Here is an 18,126-nt window from a genome sequence, read left to right as displayed (position 1 = left end):
TGACGGTTGATGAGAAATCATGTCCGGTGCAACCTACCCTGCACTACCCTGCACCTCCACATTCGTCCAGGCCAATCTCAGCCCTGCTGCACTCACTCGCCCAAGCAAGTTCCATCTTTTTTTTCGATCCTCAACTGCGCTTCCATAATCGATTCACCCATCACCTAGCGACTACTTATGTCGGAATTTTTCGATCGTTTTATATGATTCATAAAATCACAGGCTGTCCCTTGTTCGAAAACGTCAATAACACTGTCAAAGTAGTTCTCCGGCAAACAAACATCTATCAGGGTCTCGCCGCCTTACCGAGTAGAGAGGCACAAGCCTCGCCCTTGCCCGGCTCCGCAAGAGCCTCGAAGACGCGACCATGGACGGACGCGACAGATCAAGAAGGTCAGTCGCCAGCACAACTCGACAAGGCTCATGAACGAACCTCTCGCATTGCCTAGAGTCTATAATTCCCATTCAGTCAAGCTGACAATACTCAATATCCCACCGCCAGATACGAAGATGGTGAAGTGACGCGCTATGGAGCGGGAGAATCCTATCGGCCATTCAACCGCGACCGCTCCCCACGCCGGCCGGCCAGGAGTCCCCTGATGCGCGGCGACCGCGACAGGCCCAGGAGCCCGCCCGCCGACAGCTACGTACCGCCGCCGCGCCGCCACCAGCGCTCCCGCAGCCCCGACCGGTTCCGTGGCGGCGGCGGAGGAGGTGGAGGCGGTGGTCTCGGCCACGGACACGGGGACCCAAAGCCCAGCCAGGCAGATTGTTGGAGGAGACGGGATGATAGTCGCGGCAGGCCCAGGAGTCCGCTGCCCAGGCGGAGCCCTCCACCGCCGAGGAGGAGCCCCATCAGGAGGAGCCCGCTGCCTAGGTATGGTGGCAGTCCCCGGAGGATGGATGGTCGCGCGAGGAGTCCGCCGAGGAGGGACTATGATGGACCGAGGTAGGTGGTTTTGGTGGTTCTTTTGCTTGGATGGACTTGTTACGATGTGCCAGGACGGGCAAGATTTGCTGACATGCTTTGAAAACGAAACAGACGAAGATCTCGTTCCCCTATCGACCGCATGCGCCGTTCTCGATCCCCAGTTCGCCGCAGTCCAATACCACCACCACCACGCTCTTACCGCCCACCACGGTCGCGCAGTCCGCCACGAGGCGACGATCGATACATAGGGCCAGCTTCTCGAAACAACAACAACCGTTCCCCACCACATCCGTTCAACTTGGGTAGCAACGCGAGGGATTCGAACCTATCTTCCCGCTCCGCTTCTGGTCGATCCTCACCACATCCCAACACAGTCCGCCGAGGAGATAGGTCTATCCCGCAGAGCCCTCTTTCGCGCTCACCGGCATTCGTTTCTAGCGCAAACGCCATCCCTGTCGTTCAGGTGCGGGATCGCGAGCGTGCGGCAGAGAAACCCCCGCCGCCGCCACCGGCCGTTTCTGAACCCTCCGCCAACACCGCCTCTACTGCGACTCCTACTGCTGCTGCTGCACCTGCAGCTCCCCAGCCTGAGCGCGCACAGTCGGCGGCCATTACACAGCCATTAACATCAACACAAGCACCAGCATCAACACCGACACAGGCACCGGCACCGGCACCACCAGCGCCTGCACCAAAGTCCCCTCCTCGAGGGCCGGCAGCTCTCCGCGGTGCACCGCCGACAGGGCCCAGGGAAAACAGGAAGCCTTCGCTGGCATCATCGACCCCGGCACGTCAGTCCGCCTCGCCGGCCGTCACCTCCAACGCGAACCGCATCGACGCTGCCTCACCCACGGCACCACCTTCAGGTCCCCGTGGCGCCCGCGGAGGACCGTATTCCGGCCGCGGCCGAGGCGGCGGCTGGGGCACCTCCATGCCTGCCCGGCAATCTTCAAACCCGGCATCACTGGGCAGCGGAGGATCCGCAGGCGGATCGGGTGCCGTGGGAGGTGCAGGAGGATCATCGGCCCCAACAGGCGCCAACAGCATCCCCACGGGCCCTCGCTCGGCGTCAACAACCGCCACCACCTCACCCGCCCTAGCCAGCAGACCCTTTAACCCACCAACAGGCCCATCTTTCCAGCAGCAGCAAACCCAACCTCCGACCGCCCCACAGCAACAACAACAACCACCCCAGCAGCAGCAGCAACAGCAGCAGCAGCCCGCCCCACCGCCACCTCAGCGAACACTCGCGCAGCAGATCATGAGCACGATGCCGCTCATAATCCCGCACAACAGCAAGCTGGACCCGCAGTCGGCGTGCCTGGTCAGCGGCGTAGTCAAGGAGCTGGAGCCGCACCACCGCCGGCTCCGTGAGGACGAGGAACGCCTGCGCGACGAACTCAAGGCCAAAGAGGAGCGCCTGCGCAAGAGCCTGCGCGTCTACGAGCGGCTCGAGCGCGAGGCCCAGACCCACGCCCTTCGGTCCGAGCTCACGCAAAAGAGCCTGGACGAGTTGGGTGGAGGCAGGGCTGGCGGCGTTGCGTTTTAGTAGAAAGGACTGGGGCTGACTTGGGTGTTTTTCTCTCTCTCGATTCTTTTTCTTCTTTCTTTGGGCATGAGAGGAGGTAATAAAATGTCTAACAACAGTGTGTTGCCCATGTACACTAGGCAGAATCAATACAGCGATTTTGAACCTATGCTCTCGATTCCAGTTCAAATGTGAGCATCCAGTCGTCGTCGAGGGGTAGGCCTGTTCCATATCCGGTCATATCTCACGCCTTTGATACCAGTTCAGACGAACATGTTATGCCCTTTCATCCATTCAAGCGATTATCAGCCGACCGCTTACGATCAGACCGAAGCAACATCAATATAAAAAGGTTAAGCAGAGAGCAAAGATATTCTTTTCTGTGGAGTAGACTATCTGTAGACGCAGTGGTTTTTGTTCCTCGATTCGGAACAATACCGCCGAACCTTTTACTTGGTCTCCCTCTTACTTGATCTCTTACATTATCATAGTTCATTCCCAGTCATTAATACGTGTTTTGAGTTTTTTTTTGTTCTTTTTTTTTCTTGGTTCGGTAAAACTACTTTCTACCGTTTTCTATCTTTTTTCAAAACACCCCCCAGGATCTCATTCCCTACTTCAGCTCTTGAGCGTTGGGCAAGCAACCTGTATTGGGCCCTTTGCAAAAACATAGAAACGCTTACTTGCCACCGTCAACCTTGGAGATGTAGGTGACGAGGTCAATGACACGACGGCTGTAGCCCCACTCGTTGTCGTACCAGCTGACGAGCTTGACGAACTTGTCGTTGAGGGCAATACCGGCCTGGGCGTCGAAGATGGACGAGGCGTTGTTGCCGATCATGTCGGACGAGACGACATCGTCCTCGGTGTACTCGAGGATGCCTGTGATGAGGTTTGTTAGTCTACTATCCGGTATCCGGCGGGCACTGGCAATGTGCAAAGCTAGGAATTCATATGAACTTACCCTTCAGGGGGCCGTCGGCAGCCTCCTTGATGGCGGCCTTGATCTCCTCGTACGAGGCACCCTTCTCAAGGCGGCAGGTCAGGTCGACAACCGAGACGTTGGCGGTGGGCACACGCATCGACATGCCGGTGAGCTTTCCGTTAAGGGCGGGGATGACCTTGCCGACAGCCTTGGCGGCGCCGGTGGAGCTGGGGATGATGTTCTGGGCGGCGCCACGGCCTCCGCGCCAGTCCTTGGCCGAGGGACCGTCGACGGTCTTCTGGGTGGCAGTGTAGGAGTGGACGGTGGTCATGAGACCCTCAACGATGCCAAACTTGTCGTTGATGACCTTGGCGAGGGGAGCCAAGCAGTTGGTGGTGCAAGAAGCGTTGGAGATGACGCTGGCGCTGCCGTCGTACGACTTCTCGTTGACACCCATCACGTACATGGGGGCGTCGGCAGAGGGGGCCGAGATGATGACCTTCTTGGCACCACCCTTCAAGTGAGCAGAGGCCTTGTCGGTGGTGGTGAAGACACCGGTCGACTCAACGACGTACTCGGCGCCAGTCTCGGACCAGGGAATGTTGGCGGGGTCACGCTCAGTGTAGAACTTGACCTTCTTGCCGTTGACGACCAGGTCCGAGCCCGAGACCTCGACGGTGCCCTTGAAGCGGCCGTGGGTGGAGTCGTACTCGAGCATGTATTTCTGGAGTGAGGGGTCATGTCGTCAGTATGATGCCACTTTCTTATGTAGGCTAAGGTAGGTAGAGGAAAACACCAGACCTGCTGGATATTGAGGGACAAGTATCAATGGAGAGAGACAAAGTACTCGAGAAACTACTTACGGCGTACTTGGGCTCGATGAAGGGGTCGTTGACGGCGACAATCTCGCAGTCGGGGTGCTCGATAGCATTGCGGAAGACAATGCGGCCGATACGACCGAAACCGTTGATACCACACTTGACCATGATGGGCAGACTGTTTGGTATGTCTTTAATCTGATTTTAGGAAGATGTAGGTGGTTGTGCTGTTTTGTTTGTTGCGAAGAATACAAACAAGCAGGGAAAAGAATTGAGGCGAGGGAGAGAAAAAAAAGGTGGGAGGTTGGTGGGTAGACGAGTTTAAATGCTGTAGCAACAGGGACCCGGCGAAAGTAGGAAGGGGAGACATGTCATGTCATCCATCCCAAAAGCCGAGCACAGCCAACCAGTGGGAGGCAGAGATTTGGCCACCCGCCCGCCTACTTGAAGAGGGAAAGAAAGAGCTATCAACATGCATATAACATTTGCCTAGTCCTGCCGTTCCAGAATAAATCAGGTCAAGCTTGCATTGTTTTTATTACCATACCTTACCATGCCTTGCCTTTCCTTGGCTTTTCTGTTGATGTCTCTCTCCATGTTGAGATACTCTCTGTACTTGTCTACCTAGGCACCTGGTACCTAGGTAGGTACCTACCTACCTACCTTACATACAGTACATGGCATCGTATATACGTAACTTAGAATCCTTCTTGATGTTTCGCATGCACAAGGTATGAAGCATCATAGCATTTTAGATGGGCCTTGGGCAAAGCTACCCACTCAGCTAAGGTCCTGACTACTGTGCGTATCCGATATCCTTGCAAGTCTGCCCTGCTGCTGCAGAATGGTAGCGAGTGGATATGACAAATAGCTACCTTACATTGTAACTACCTAATTACCTAGGTAGTGTATCTAGACTGTGGGTAGCCCGGCTATAGCTTCGTCCTTGATAGCAACGTAGCGTAGCTCGAGACACGACAACTTCAGATGCATGACACAAGTCTGACAGCTACCTACCGTACAATTCGGCACTGAGGTATATATCTTGTACCCTGTAATCAATTCATTTTCAGTAGCATCCCGCGGGCCTGTTGGGGAATGCGACGTGCCGCAGCATCCATTGGAAGCTTCGCTAGAGAAGGGCCGTTTACTTATGTCGATGGCGGGGTTGTTTTGTTATTTTTTTTTCTTTCCCTTTTCTCTGGTGCTCCCACATGGAGGGGTAAATAAGGCAGTTAAGAGCTTGCTGCAGTTGGGTAGCAGTGACGACACGCCTGGAACGACATCGGAGCTTCGAAATTCGGTTGAGGGTGGGGTGGTTTTGTCCCTCAGCTGTTGTCAGGGGTGGTTTTCTCAGCATGCATTGGCAGATTGGATGGAATCTTCTGTAGGGATCATCCCAGATTACCTGTTGCTATCCAACTTCTGCGGACGACTACGGAGAACCGCCGGGGCTCTTGGCAAAACGCCAAAATCTGGTGAGAGATTTGTTTGGGTTGCTTTTCAATCTTGTTACGTTCGTATTATTCGTCTTCGACTCATCCAGGTTCTCATTTTTTCTTATTTGCCTTGTAACGTCCAGTCAAATACTTTTCTTATCTGCATTAGCTTCAACGGCAAAGCCCATGCTCCCCCAGCCCGTACTTAGCAAAAACGGTGTGGTAACGATATCGAAAAAAAAAAGTGATGACCTGTACAATTCGGTGGCAAGTATCATCTTTTTTTTTTTTTTTTTTTTTTTTTTCGTCTGGTGACCCCCCGGAAATAGTCACCCTACAACAACCGGCCGCATAGACCCTATTCCTCGATGCATTTATCAGCAGTCGGCGTGATGTTGAACCTTGCGGTGTAAGGCTCATCGCACTGGCTCGTCTGCGGTATGTATTCGGTCAGGCCCGCGATCCTCTGCTCCTCCTCGTCGCCAAACATGACCTTGATCCACGCGTGAATGAGATCGATCCCCGACAACACTCCAGATGACGACCAAACGTTGCCGTCCCTAATCCAGCGTGCCGGCGCCACCCACTTGACCCCCGGCACCGACGGCGTCAGGCTCTTCCACGCAGACTTGTTGGTCGTGGCGAGCTTGCCGTCGAGCGCGCCAGCCCTGCCGGCCAGGATGCTACCCGTGCAGATGGTGATGAGATGCTCCAGCTTAGGGTGCGTCGCCCGGATGTAGGCCTCGGCCGAGGCCGAGGTCTGGAGGTCGCGTACGCCCGGTCCGCCGGGCACGATAAGCACCTGGATGTCGTCCGGGGCGTCGGCAAAGGTGTGCGTCGGCAGTATGCTGGGGGCGAATGGGGTCACTCCGATCGGGATCTGGCTCGATACGGGCTGCATGGTCTCGGCGAGGATGTATAGGGTCATGTTGTGCTTGGCGGCGAGGATTTGCAGGGGGTCGATGGGGCCGATGCCGTCCTGGAGCTCAACGGCCGGGAACATGACGAGCCCGTACTTGAGCGGTGGGGTTGCTTCGGCCGTTACTTGGGCTGCCGTAAGGCCCCGTTAGTGACTGGACTGGCGCAGAGCAAGAGAAGTGCGAGGGACGTGGTCGTTACCTGCAAATTCTGCGACCAGAGAGGCCACTGCCACCAGTTTCTGGGGGCCAAACATCATGACGATCTGGTGGAGACGGAGAACTCTAGCCGGCTATGGCTAGACTTTGTAGTATGTGCACTGCCGGAAGACTGACAATCCTTTGATCTGTTGGGGACAAGGCAAGTTGTTGATTTTTCCAATCAATTTGGGGACATCTGAGCATATTATATACAGCAAGATGGGCCAAGTAACATGCCAAACAAAAGTGAATTGGATTGACGGTCAGGCTTACACTAGCCTGCTGCATTGCTAATATCACAGTCGCAACCCGCCAAGATCTCCTTTCCTGGATTGAGAACGGAACATCGCTTAAACGACTGCCTTATTCGGCACTGAATGGACCGCAACAACTAAGAAGGATGGAAACTTTTCGTTTTCATTCGCTAAACATGCAACGAGTTGGTCCCCTGCTTTTCTCACGGCTTACGTGCGCGCGACGGGATTATGAGCATATTAGAGCATTTTGTGCACCGCAAGGGCGCAACAGGACGTACTGTAATGGGCTGACAGTAATCACAAGAATCCTTTTTAATATAATATCCATTTGTCCGAGCCAACAAATGCAATGCGAGCCTGTAGCTGGCGGGTATTCAAGGGGTAGTCTTGAGTTACAATAACAGTGGGCGAGCCAAGGGAATAAAAAGCTGCCGTAGTAAATGGTGGGGTTGATAAGGATTGGATAAAAAATTCCGTTGGCAAATTGGCATCTTTTCCCATGTTAGTCTAGGTAATGAATTGGATTGACTGTGACTGGTATTGGCAACTGGACTAATTACCTACCTGCTACATACATGGAGTACAAGTCGTCGACCCCGCATCAAGCCGAGGACTAAGCTAAGCTAAGGTACCTACAGCGTATGAAACTCTATGTCATAGGTAGTAGTCAAGCTGCACTGAGCAGCTTCATGCCATTGAGATTGTGTTAATAACCTCTGGTGCTCTTTTCTTCTTTTTATTTTGTCATGTTACGTCGATCAAGTCAAACAACAAGCAACTAAGTCTTTGAGAGTGACACCATAACCCCTTCCAACTATTTGGAAGCTCGATCAATTACACCCCTCCCTGGCTTGTGAAATATGGCACACTCCCACTCCCACGACGGCTCTGCGCCTCACTCCCACTCCCATGATGGCAGCACTTTCAACGCTCAGGAGCACGGCCACAGCCATGAAATCCTCACGGGTCCTGGCAGCTATCTCGGCCGCGAGATGCCCATCGTCGAAGGCCGTGACTTTTCCGAGCGTGCCTTTACCATTGGCATTGGCGGGTTAGTTTTCTCTTTCTAGTCTTGCTCACTTCTCTATTCCATATCACAAGTATTGCCCTTTTGCTTCTGTCTTTTATATGCCTATGATACGTAAATATACCCTGTGTATCCCTATCCCGAAACAAAAGTCAACATACTAAAACCCCCCAAAAAAACACAGCCCCGTCGGCTCGGGCAAGACAGCCCTGATGCTCGCCCTCTGCCTGGCGCTGCGCGACACGCACTCCCTCGCGGCCGTGACAAACGACATCTTCACGCGCGAGGACGCCGAGTTCCTGACGCGCAACAAGGCCCTGCCCCCGTCTCGCATCCGCGCCATAGAGACGGGCGGCTGCCCGCACGCCGCCGTGCGCGAGGACATATCCGCCAACCTGGCCTGCCTTGAGGACCTGCACCGAACCTTCAACGGTGTCGACCTGCTGCTGATCGAGAGCGGCGGTGACAACCTGGCCGCCAACTACAGCCGCGAGCTTGCGGATTTTATTATTTACGTCATCGACGTCTCGGGCGGCGACAAGATCCCCCGCAAGGGTGGGCCCGGCATCACGCAGAGTGATTTGCTCGTGGTCAACAAGACGGACCTGGCCGAGATTGTCGGCGCGGATCTGGGCGTCATGGAGAGGGATGCGAGGAAGATGAGAGAGGGTGGCCCGACTGTGTTTGCGCAGGTCAAGAAGTCGGTCGGCGTCGAGCACATTGTCAACTTGATCCTGAGCGCCTGGAAGGCAAGCGGTGCGGAGGAGATCGCCAAGGCGAATGGCGGCCCCAGGCCTACCGAGGGGTTGGAGGAGTTGAATGCTTAGGCCTGGGTGTGGAGAAAGGGAGTGATCTTGAGGGGAAACAAGGCAAGGCATTTTGTTCACTATCCAATAGACCTGGCATGGGGACAGAGAAGAGAAAAAAAGAAAAAAAAAGAAATCAACAAAGATGATATTCATATCAAAGCCATATTTGCAGAATCCCTACCCACAAAACACCGACCGAAAGTCTATAGAAATAATTGTGTGTTCATGATTTTTCGTTAGCCAGTTGCTTTTTTTTATAATCCCATCCCATACAATAAAAGAAAAACCTCATCAGAACCCAATGAAAAGAAATCAAGCAATATCCTCATCCATAGCACCCGCCTCGACCAGCTTGGGAGCCTCCTCGGCTCCGACCAGCTCCCCCCTGAACGGCACCGACTTCCTCGGCCACACCCGCTTGTACAGGCTGACTCCGACGCTGTCCTGCGGGTTGATGCGGCCGTCAAACGTCGCCTTGAAGTAGCCGTGCGTGCCGAGCGCCTCCTTGAAGTACCCGCTGCGTCCACGCCTCGTCCACAGCGGCAGGGCCTTGAACCACTCAACGTCCTCGCGGTTGAAGAACATGTACCGGATGGTGACGATCTTCTTATGGATGTGGTACGGGTGACCCGTCAGGATCACGCGCTTGGCGACCACACGGCCCGTCGACGGCGGAAGGGCCGTGCCGGTGCCCACGAGTGTCAGCGATAAGTCATCACTGCCCTCCTGCTTCTTGAAGAACAAGGCCGGCACGGGTCCCCAGATCACGGGGCCGACAAAGGTCGCCACCGCCGACTGGCCCGGGTGCAAGAACCTGCCGTACTTGTGCACGTCGTTTGGCGTGTTGCCGCCCTGAGAGAACAGGGGGTTGATGACAAGCCTCCTTGGGCCGTACTGGATCACCAGCTCTTCCTTGGCCTTGAGCGACCTTGGGAACTCGGAGCTGAGGTTGATCAGGAAGTTGACCACGCTCTGCTTGTTCTCGTGCCTCAGCAGGGAGAACATGGTGATGGGTTTCCTGCCGTCGTAGGAAGCTGCCACCGAAGCTGGGACGCCCTTCAGGTGAACTGCGACCCGGGTTCCCGGTGCGACACCGCCGACGAGCGCTTCCCGCGTGCATCGCGACTTTGACCCGTTGTAGTCGGGAACTTGGAGCAGCCGGCGCCAATCCTCGGGCTCATGCGCCCTGTCCTCTTCTTCCTCCCACTTGCTTGTCCTCAAGCTCTTGAGACCTCTGTACCGCGCCAGACGTTCCCTTGCGAGGACGTTGGGGTGCAGCTCGATCTCGTCGGGGAATTCCTTGTCGTCCTCTGCTTCATCCCGCCTGCTTGCTCGGTATGCCTCGAGCTGTTTTGCGTCCTCGTCCTCGTTCGGCTCCACAAACATCTCGGACTGCGGGTACTCTGACGCTCCGTACTCGGTCTGTGCGTCCATGGCCATGCCCTCGACGCCATCCTCTGGTCTCGGTGCCGCCTCGCTTTGTGCGTCATCCTCCATGTCGAGATCTTCCAGATCGGAGCCCGAGTCCGAAACACCGTCATCCAGATACCAGGCAGATTGATATTTTGAGGTTCCCTTGGGTAACCTCTTGCGAATCTGAGGCTGTCCCTCCTCGTCGTCTGAGAAATAGTGGTGGTCGTCAAGAAGAACACCCTTCTTTGTTGGCGCAGAGGCCGATGTCTGGGCGTCGTCCATCTCGTCGTCATCCTCCATCACGATCTCCTCTGGCGCAAGCTCGTCCAGATCATCCCTGTCATCTGTCGGCACGTCGAGCGGCTCTTGTGATGGCGCATCGTCAACCGCCATTGATCCCTCCTTGGCCTTCTTTGTCGACAGGGGCGCGGCCATAATCTTCTCGATCTGGAACGTACCCCAGTCTCCCACCTGGACTAGCCTATCTGCCTTGAGGCCCTTGCCCCTGACCACACCGGTGACCACGGTTAGGTCAGATTCCGAGGCCGGGAACTGAACATCCTCGACCAGCATCCAGCTGCGCTCGTCCCTCCACACAACTCCCTTTGGTGTCGTGCTGCAGACGGACCTCATGAGGTTTGAGCACTCCTGCCTGTTGTCCAGGCTGTAGATCTTGTCCTGGTCGGGATGGTAGTACTTGATGTAAGACTTGAGCGAGTCCACAATGGACAGCCTCTGTTTCACAGGCTCGACCTTGTTAAGTCCCTGGACCACAGTAAAGACGGTTGACACACCCTGGCTCTCCACGCTCCTCAGTATCAGCTCACCCAGCTGGTCGACCTCAACCTCGGCCGAGAGCACAAGGACGACAAAGTCAGCCACGCGCGCGGCGTCCAGACATGTGGCCAAGTCACGAACCACGGGGAAGTATGCGAGCTTCTGCTTGAAGCGGTCGACCGAGACGCGGGTGCATCCGGGCGAGACTTCGGTCTCGATGTCGAGGCTAAGATTGAGAGAACGGATGGCGTCGGCGGCGTCACCATCGGCGCAGAGGGGTATCACGGCAACATTGCGCGGGGCGCCGTCGCGGCCGGCAAAGACCTGGTTGTCGCTGCGGTGCTCGCGCTGCTTGTTGAGCAGCTTCTGTCGGGACTGGTTGCGGCGGTCGAGCTTGGACATGACTTGCTGGTGTTGGGTCTTGCGCTGGCCCTTTTCGGTGGGTACTTTGCCTACAGGGTGAGAAGACGGGGTTAGAGAAGTGGTTTGAGATTTTCAAGAATAAGCAGGACAAGACAAGCTGGTTGCTTTGCCGAGGTGAAAATACCTTTTGCTAGTGTTCTTATGGCGCCCTTGGTGGCCTTGCGCGACTTGAAGGGCTTGTTGCCGACCTTCGTGGTCGGCCTGTGGCCTGCGACTGCGCTCGGCATGTTTCCGGCGCCTCCGGCCTTGAATCTGTACGGGAGTGAAGCCAGATCGACAAAATTACAGTTCAGGCTCGTCGCTGATCCTGAAAAGGGTTCACAGTTCAAGCAAGATGTCTCTCCTTGTTTGTCACCGTACGTTGGGGATTTTCTGTGTATCCTCAATTTTTTAATTTTTTTTTATTCTTGCCCCTGTCGTCCGCGATGAGGGGCAATACTCGGACCCCCGCTGAGAAAGAATTTCGATTGTGTGTTGTGCGATAGTAAAGTACCGGACCCACTCAATTAATTGATAGGCGCCAAATTTCGTGACTGCACCTTTGCAGTGACAATTGTTACTGTATCATTCAGACTCAAGTATCAAGCTAATGCCATGGTTCGTTGCCTGAATGACAATTCCTTGCTTTGACATACATGCCTAGGTATCTCAGTTTGTCCTTCGGTATCTGTTGCGAACCCTGGCCTCGCGTTATATATCAATTTTGGGGAAATGTGCCGACAGACCGGCGGTCTGTCACAATGCCGAAAGTATCGTACATCGAGTCATTATTATTATTATATGGCCGTGGAGACAAACTCATGCGTCGGACTTGATGCCATCCTTGGGTTTAACTGGGAATTTATTGCCTATTAACATGTCAACTAATAAGCCGAGTAAACAATACCAACAGACGCTATGCCATCGCCAGGGTAGGTAAGGTAAAGTACGAAGTACGAAGCACGAAGTACGAAGTAATAACCGTAAGCAACTAACATTTAGCCCCGCCCGCTTGCAAGTCAGGGGTGTTGGGGTGGTAGGTCCGCGCCCAAGGGATGGATTGGATCGACCGAAATTATGTCACTTTGAATTTTTCTATCTGCGAAAACCTCCACAGCATTCGGTCCTTTGCTTACAAGACAAGCCGGCAACACATACACGCCTTTTGGTACACAGCTGAAACCTAGCCCGAGCATAAAAACAAAACAACAACAACAACAACCATGGCCGGAAAATACTACAGTCCCTACGCCCCAAGGGGTCGCACCAACAACACGCTGGTCATGGTCTGGGTCGGCGGCTTTCTCACCTTGCTGTTCATGACCTACTGGATCTCGACGAGACACGCCGATAAGGCGCGTCACTACGCCGACAAGTTTGCGCACCCACCCATGCCGCAATAGGAGGAAGGATAATGCCAACTTATTTTTTCCTGGGGTAGAATTGGTGGTTCTGTGTTTATATCTGAGTGTACGATTAAGAGGACAGTGGAGGGCAACAACCGAAAGGAACGAACAGAGAAATGGCCAAGAGATACCATGCGACCACGACGACTTTTGCCGGGATGTCGAGCAACTACGGAGAGAACAACGAGAACTCGTTCGGCGACGCGACGATAACGACAATGAACTTGCGTCGAGCGGGAGGATCCAATCCCAATCCATGCTCGGTCGGCAACAACCGAACAGCGTCATCACAACATGTGGAACTGGCGAATCTTGGATAACGCGAGGGAATCATGCACCAGTCAAACACGAATACACATGTGCTTACAATAGGCACAAATACAATGGTCCCATTGTATTCGTTGTATCATTGCGAGGAAAGGCATAAAGAAGAGAAACAGACCCGCGGTCCCGGCTGCATGTCAATAAAATGTAATATTAATGGATCGAGTTCAACAAACGTGACAAAGGGCTGGGAAACGCAAGAGACAAAGCGAAACAAATTATAACAATGATCGTCTGCACAGTTCTGAACGGGAACACAGAGGGAGAGCAAATATATTTAGGTACAACAACATTCTGTCCTGTTTATCCCGAAACTCGAGTCGATCCAAATTACGAGACTTTACCCGTTCCAAAACCGCGACGCTTTATCCTTACTAGAGCCCTTTCGACCTTCTTTTGTACAAAGAAAGCTTGGCGTAAACCAAACAGCCAAGGCAAAAACAATAAAAAACAGGGAAGAAAAGCGTAAAACTCCATCGTTTACCAAACACACAACCCCCGCAAATCCATCAAGGTAAGCTTCAGAAAAAAAAAAAACATGTGGCCCATCACGTTCCTCAAGCACACCTACCATCCACTCCTCCGCTGCTCCCCACCCCCATCTCCCGCGGCACTACTCGCCCACCCCACCGATGACGAGGACGTCATGGTGGTAGTGCTAGACCGCCCGCGTGGCGTGTACACGGGTCAGCACCGTGGGCGGCGCATCGGCGACATGGCCCGCGACTCACGCCGGCTGCGGCTGCGGCTGCAGCTGGAGAGGAGCGGGTGGGAGGAGGCTGCTGGTTGTGGTGGTGGTGGTTTAGGGAAAGACTGATGGTCGTTGGATGTTTTTTTTTCTTCTTTTCTTTTGTAGATCTCAATTCCTAAGATATGTGTACATTCTTAATCATAGGTAAGTAAATTGATACGTCTTGTCTATCTGTACAAATGATGCTTTTCTACTTCATGGCAGATCACATGAAACGCATCATGTCAAATCCCAACAGTTGAGAGTGCGCAATAGTAAATCAAGTCACTATGAAGCTGGCTGCAGAATATCATCGTAGAATCGTAATGCGTTAGTATATATGATGATGATGGTGGTGATATACATATTTCTACAAAGTCCAAAAGAAAGAAAACAAAAGGCGATTTTGATGCGCTTAATATCAAAAACTCCCCGCTGAAAGATGTTTCCAGCACCAACTCCTTTGATCCTGCCAGGGCTTTGAAACAAGAAACAAAAATGCTCATCAAGAGCAAGTTAAATGCGCCGGGATGGGCGTATCCCTTCGACTCCCCGCCGTAAAGCTCATCATGTCCTCCGATCCCAATCTCGACACTGAGCAGAACCTCTTGTTCGACCTCGTCAGCGTCGGGGTAACGAGCTCGTAGTCCGACTGTTGGGCGTTCAGGCCGCCGCCGTAGCAGCTCTCACCCATGTCCGACGTGACGCTGCTGACGTCCGACATCTCGACGTCCATTTCCGACGCCGACGACTCGCCGCCGATCTGGCTGCTAAAGTCTGAAGATTCGATGCTCGGTGTGATCTCGTGCAGGGATGGTTGCTCGTAGGCCCTTTGCTGCTGGTTGAACACGGCCATCGTGTTTATGCAAAGTTTTGGTATCGCACTGAGGGATTCGCGCTCCTCATCTCTGACAATCTTCGGGGCCGCTACGTTCAACGGTGTTCCTGCTGCAGCGGCCTCGGCGGCGCGGTAGGCGGCGCGGTAGGCGGCCACGGCACCTCCCACATCGTCTCCCTCCTCATCTTCGACTCCGATGGTCCAAACCCAGCGACGCTTCTTCTCCCGCTTCTTGGAAGTACGCTTCTTGATGCCGCTTGGGGAAGAAAGCGGCGAGGCGGCGGCTAGGCCGGCCATTCTCCTCCGCATCTCCTCGAAAGGGCCGGGCGTCTGGCCGCCATCCCTTGTCTCATCGCCAGTGTAAGCCATGGCGAGATCCAAAACGATCTCGGGGTCTTCAGTTGGCGGCTTGGATGGCGAGAAAGGCGATGCCTCCTCGCATAGCAGGTCGATGTGCGATTTGGTGTATTTGTTCGTCGTAATGGTCTGGGTCAAGGGGGTGTTGTAGCATACCCGGCGAGCAGCCTTTTCCTGCAGACGCTTAGATTGCCTCCTTGGAGAGTCGGGAGACATGGTAGGGAGACGTGGTAATGGAGAGTTGCGCAGGATACTGGGCAGCGAACGCGGGTTGTGAGAGTAAGGGGCAGCCCGAGAGCCACCGGTTCCCGGTGCTGTGGTACGCCTTTTTGGCGTTCGTGGGGACATGAGTTGTGAAGCCACGTCAGTCCTCGGCCTCGTTGCTGAAGTGTCCTCGGCAGAGAAGGTAAAAACTTTGGAATCGGTCGCTTCCATCGGACCAGCAGACAGTGGTGGTGTAGCAGTCATAGTGCTGGGAAATGTTATGTTTTGCAAGACGGCCGGAGACATTGGCTGGGCAGTCAAAGGAGTCTCGGGACCAACCCCAAATGCTGTTATCGGTGTAGATACATTTTGTGTCTGAAGTTTGAGTGGCAGACCTCTGCTCCTCGTGTTGATGGCGGTCAGTGGCTCCTCGACGGGTGCGGATTTGCCTATGGCTGTGACGTAGACATTTGAAAGAGTGTTGAAAGATGTCGGGGATCTTGGGTTCACGGCCGCTGCCAGGCTGCGAGAAGTGCGAACGCTCGGGCCGTTGGAGATTGCCTTGATCTGAAGAGACAGTCTTGGTCTCTTGGGAGGGCTATCGGGTGATGACATATTGCCTCGGTGTCTATGTGTGATGCGACTCAAAATATATAAAAGACAAGGAAGACTAAAAACTTTGAATCGGCGCGGCAACCAACAATAGTTGGGGTAAAAGTCGACGCAATAGGGGTTGTGTGTGTATATATATGGAAGTTTGTCGAGTGTGTGTGTGTGTGTTGGTTGGGTGCGTGCGCTCTCACGTAAAAAAGGATGCTTACTGCCGAAAATAGATTTTTTTTTTATAAATGCAAGTGAGAATTGAAAAATAAGGTCAGTTCAGAGAACAAAGAAACATGACCCTCAGACCAGACCAGACCAGACCAGATTAGACTTATGACTGAAGTTCCGCCTGACTGACTGACAAGGCGGCTGTGGGAAATATAGTAGGGGTATGTATGTATGAGTAATATAGATCGGATGAAAAGAGAAAATAGAAGCAGTATCTTCGGAAGAGTAAGTAGGATTGAAACTATACACGAAAAGTTCCAGATCAAGCAGGATGAAGCAGCGATTCCCTATCCTATATACAATTGTAACCCGGCATTGGTGTGTGTGACCCCCTGGTTGGTCGATGGGGGATCGATGGAGTAAGAAAAGAAGCGCCTACCGGGGTCGAATGTCAAGGGTGTCTGTCTGTAAAAATGATGGCATGGGGGGGGGGGGGCAGAATGCCGGGACCATATCGGACAGGCCAGGGTTGGTCTGGCAGGGGCCCCATAGAAACAAAGATGGAAGTCGAGAGGAATAAAAAGACGCATTGAGAGCGCGCATATTAGCGAAGCGGGACTGGAGAGAGGGCATCGAGACGAGGGAGCGGTGACTGTCTGAGCAAGCCTGACTGGCGGGTGACTGTGCTCAGTGAGACGGGATTGCATGGCATGGGGTTGCAGGGCATGGCGCAAGCGCCGAGATCCCTGTCGTGACAGGGTTTTAGTGTACATTCTCCGATCCAATGAGCCTGCAAGACTGGGCGCCTGTCACTTTCTTCCGTGGCCCCGATAGGCCTATTCGTCCGTTCAGAAAGCGCGCTGGCTGCAGCTGGAAACAGAAGCAGGCTGGAAGAAGCGGCCGCGCGCTTGACAGCATTGTGGGCAACGTCCAATCTCGACTTGAGATCACCCTCCTCCGTAGCGCCCATCACCCGCTATTGAAGCGGGGTAGAATCTGCAGCTTCCATTATTCTGCACTAGACCTAGATGGTCCAGGTTCTACTGTAGACATGGAATAATTTCAGAAAGGATTTATTTCTCAATGTATCCGTAAGGTAAGGAAGCCGAAGGAGGTAGTAAGCAGGTCGCAGTCAATCTGTACTACACATCTACTGTACCATACATTTTGGGATCCGATCCCGATCCAATTCATTCGCTTTGCTGCCCAAACACAACTGGAGAACATCCATACATATCCGCCCGTACTGTAAATTAAGCGACAAAGACAACTATGCGAAACAAAAAGGAAGTTGAGCGGTGAGTAAAAACTCGAGAACACAATAATAATAGCAATATGGTAGTAATCAAAAACTTTCTTGGTTGTCAACAAACAAATCCACAATCATCGGCAAATTACCGAGAGGCAGTTCGTGTTGCCACGCGGCGAAGGCGAAGGGGTAAACAAAAAGAAAATAATAAGGCCGGTGGAACTCGTGTCTCCTCAAAATCAGTCAAACGTGGCCCAACAGACGTCGGACGCCATCGCCCCTAAACCCGATCTGGGACACGCCTTGTGGGCTCCGGGTGCTTTTGTAGCTATATTCAGTTGATTCTCAGGGATTTCCCCGAGTCGCAAGAAATGTGGCTCTAACTGACGTCGTTGTCGAGATTAGCACCTTGTATTGAGATCGGTTCGGGGTTTTTTTTTTTTGGTGAGTTTTTATGTTATTTTATTTTATCATCATGGATGGTCAAGAACAATACATTTTAAGGTACGAAGTACGTCCATATTGTATGGTAATGGTGGTAAAGGGGTGGGTGGCGGCAAAGGGGGTGTGGCTTGGTTACTTCGGTCATTTCGGAGACCTCCCAAAATAAGCACGCCTGACTGGTCTGTGCGGCTTAATAAGTCAAAAACTGCAGCGGAACTGGTTATCATTGGTTCAACGGTCTTGCCGCAGTTTCGCCGTAGTCACGTTTTTTTTTTTTTCGGTCCAACTACCGAATTCAAGTTGCTTTGCATGCGAAACAAAGATTACCACGTAACGCGACCAGAAATAGCCCACGAGTG

At 53.5% G+C, this 18,126-nt stretch overlaps 8 protein-coding genes across 8 annotated transcripts; 4 read left to right on the top strand and 4 right to left on the bottom strand.

The window, feature by feature from the left end:
- Nucleotides 1–115: 115 nt before the first annotated feature.
- MGG_01083 (uncharacterized protein) lies at nt 116–2,688 on the top strand. Its single transcript, XM_003717806.1, has 3 exons — nt 116–393; nt 503–949; nt 1,043–2,688. The coding sequence occupies exons 1-3, from the start codon at nt 368–370 to the stop codon at nt 2,478–2,480; spliced, it is 1,911 nt and encodes a 636-aa protein (XP_003717854.1). The 5' UTR covers nt 116–367; the 3' UTR covers nt 2,481–2,688.
- A 450-nt stretch (nt 2,689–3,138) lies between these two features.
- On the bottom strand, nt 3,139–4,370 carry MGG_01084 (glyceraldehyde-3-phosphate dehydrogenase; the record flags this gene model as incomplete). The annotated part of the gene is made up of 3 exons (XM_003717805.1): nt 3,139–3,341; nt 3,424–4,108; nt 4,248–4,370. 3 exons carry the CDS (start codon nt 4,368–4,370, stop codon nt 3,139–3,141), a joined length of 1,011 nt encoding a protein of 336 aa, XP_003717853.1.
- A 1,092-nt stretch (nt 4,371–5,462) lies between these two features.
- On the bottom strand, nt 5,463–7,057 carry MGG_01085 (ThiJ/PfpI family protein). Its single transcript, XM_003717804.1, has 2 exons — nt 6,761–7,057; nt 5,463–6,691 (listed from the first exon to the last, which is right to left on the bottom strand). Exons 1-2 carry the CDS (start codon nt 6,816–6,818, stop codon nt 6,000–6,002), a joined length of 750 nt encoding a protein of 249 aa, XP_003717852.1. The 5' UTR covers nt 6,819–7,057; the 3' UTR covers nt 5,463–5,999.
- A 446-nt stretch (nt 7,058–7,503) lies between these two features.
- On the top strand, nt 7,504–9,170 carry MGG_01086 (uncharacterized protein). Its single transcript, XM_003717803.1, has 2 exons — nt 7,504–8,067; nt 8,228–9,170. Exons 1-2 carry the CDS (start codon nt 7,877–7,879, stop codon nt 8,868–8,870), a joined length of 834 nt encoding a protein of 277 aa, XP_003717851.1. The 5' UTR covers nt 7,504–7,876; the 3' UTR covers nt 8,871–9,170.
- Nucleotides 8,850–11,924, bottom strand: MGG_01087 (ribosome biogenesis protein TSR1). Its single transcript, XM_003717802.1, has 2 exons — nt 11,590–11,924; nt 8,850–11,494 (listed from the first exon to the last, which is right to left on the bottom strand). The coding sequence occupies exons 1-2, from the start codon at nt 11,690–11,692 to the stop codon at nt 9,165–9,167; spliced, it is 2,433 nt and encodes an 810-aa protein (XP_003717850.1). The 5' UTR covers nt 11,693–11,924; the 3' UTR covers nt 8,850–9,164.
- A 281-nt stretch (nt 11,925–12,205) lies between these two features.
- MGG_11439 (uncharacterized protein) lies at nt 12,206–12,847 on the top strand (the record flags this gene model as incomplete). The annotated part of the gene is made up of 4 exons (XM_003717801.1): nt 12,206–12,219; nt 12,358–12,380; nt 12,447–12,480; nt 12,688–12,847. 4 exons carry the CDS (start codon nt 12,206–12,208, stop codon nt 12,845–12,847), a joined length of 231 nt encoding a protein of 76 aa, XP_003717849.1.
- Nucleotides 12,848–13,700: 853 nt separating this feature from the next.
- MGG_17321 (uncharacterized protein) lies at nt 13,701–14,041 on the top strand. The gene has a single exon (XM_003717800.1). It carries the CDS (start codon nt 13,713–13,715, stop codon nt 13,989–13,991), a length of 279 nt encoding a protein of 92 aa, XP_003717848.1. The 5' UTR covers nt 13,701–13,712; the 3' UTR covers nt 13,992–14,041.
- A 176-nt stretch (nt 14,042–14,217) lies between these two features.
- On the bottom strand, nt 14,218–16,518 carry MGG_01088 (uncharacterized protein). The gene has a single exon (XM_003717799.1). The coding sequence runs from the start codon at nt 15,916–15,918 to the stop codon at nt 14,410–14,412; it is 1,509 nt and encodes a 502-aa protein (XP_003717847.1). The 5' UTR covers nt 15,919–16,518; the 3' UTR covers nt 14,218–14,409.
- Nucleotides 16,519–18,126: the final 1,608 nt, after the last annotated feature.

The sequence above is a fragment of the Pyricularia oryzae genome, chromosome 5 (genome assembly GCF_000002495.2).
Source record: "Pyricularia oryzae 70-15 chromosome 5, whole genome shotgun sequence".
Lineage (NCBI taxonomy): Eukaryota > Fungi > Ascomycota > Sordariomycetes > Magnaporthales > Pyriculariaceae > Pyricularia > Pyricularia oryzae.
Note: the sequence above shows the minus strand (reverse complement) of the source record. Positions and strands in the feature narration are given on the sequence as shown.

What these genes read in the sequence shown, in the direction of transcription:
- MGG_01083 (XM_003717806.1), top strand. Translation starts at nt 368, where the DNA reads ATGGACGGACGCGACAGATCAAGAAG. An exon ending in GGACGCGACAGATCAAGAAG is followed by an intron (nt 394 to 502) that starts GTCAGTCGCCAG and finishes TCCCACCGCCAG; the next exon opens with ATACGAAGATGGTGAAGTGA. An exon ending in AGGGACTATGATGGACCGAG is followed by an intron (nt 950 to 1,042) that starts GTAGGTGGTTTT and finishes AAAACGAAACAG; the next exon opens with ACGAAGATCTCGTTCCCCTA.
- MGG_01085 (XM_003717804.1), bottom strand. Translation starts at nt 6,818, where the DNA reads ATGATGTTTGGCCCCCAGAAACTGGTGGCAGTGGCCTCTCTGGTCGCA. An exon ending in TCTGGTCGCAGAATTTGCAG is followed by an intron (nt 6,692 to 6,760) that starts GTAACGACCACG and finishes GCCTTACGGCAG; the next exon opens with CCCAAGTAACGGCCGAAGCA.
- MGG_01086 (XM_003717803.1), top strand. Translation starts at nt 7,877, where the DNA reads ATGGCACACTCCCACTCCCACGACGGCTCTGCGCCTCACTCCCACTCC. An exon ending in TTTACCATTGGCATTGGCGG is followed by an intron (nt 8,068 to 8,227) that starts GTTAGTTTTCTC and finishes AAAAAAACACAG; the next exon opens with CCCCGTCGGCTCGGGCAAGA.
- MGG_01087 (XM_003717802.1), bottom strand. Translation starts at nt 11,692, where the DNA reads ATGCCGAGCGCAGTCGCAGGCCACAGGCCGACCACGAAGGTCGGCAAC. An exon ending in CATAAGAACACTAGCAAAAG is followed by an intron (nt 11,495 to 11,589) that starts GTATTTTCACCT and finishes CTCACCCTGTAG; the next exon opens with GCAAAGTACCCACCGAAAAG.
- MGG_17321 (XM_003717800.1), top strand. Translation starts at nt 13,713, where the DNA reads ATGTGGCCCATCACGTTCCTCAAGCACACCTACCATCCACTCCTCCGC.
- MGG_01088 (XM_003717799.1), bottom strand. Translation starts at nt 15,918, where the DNA reads ATGTCATCACCCGATAGCCCTCCCAAGAGACCAAGACTGTCTCTTCAG.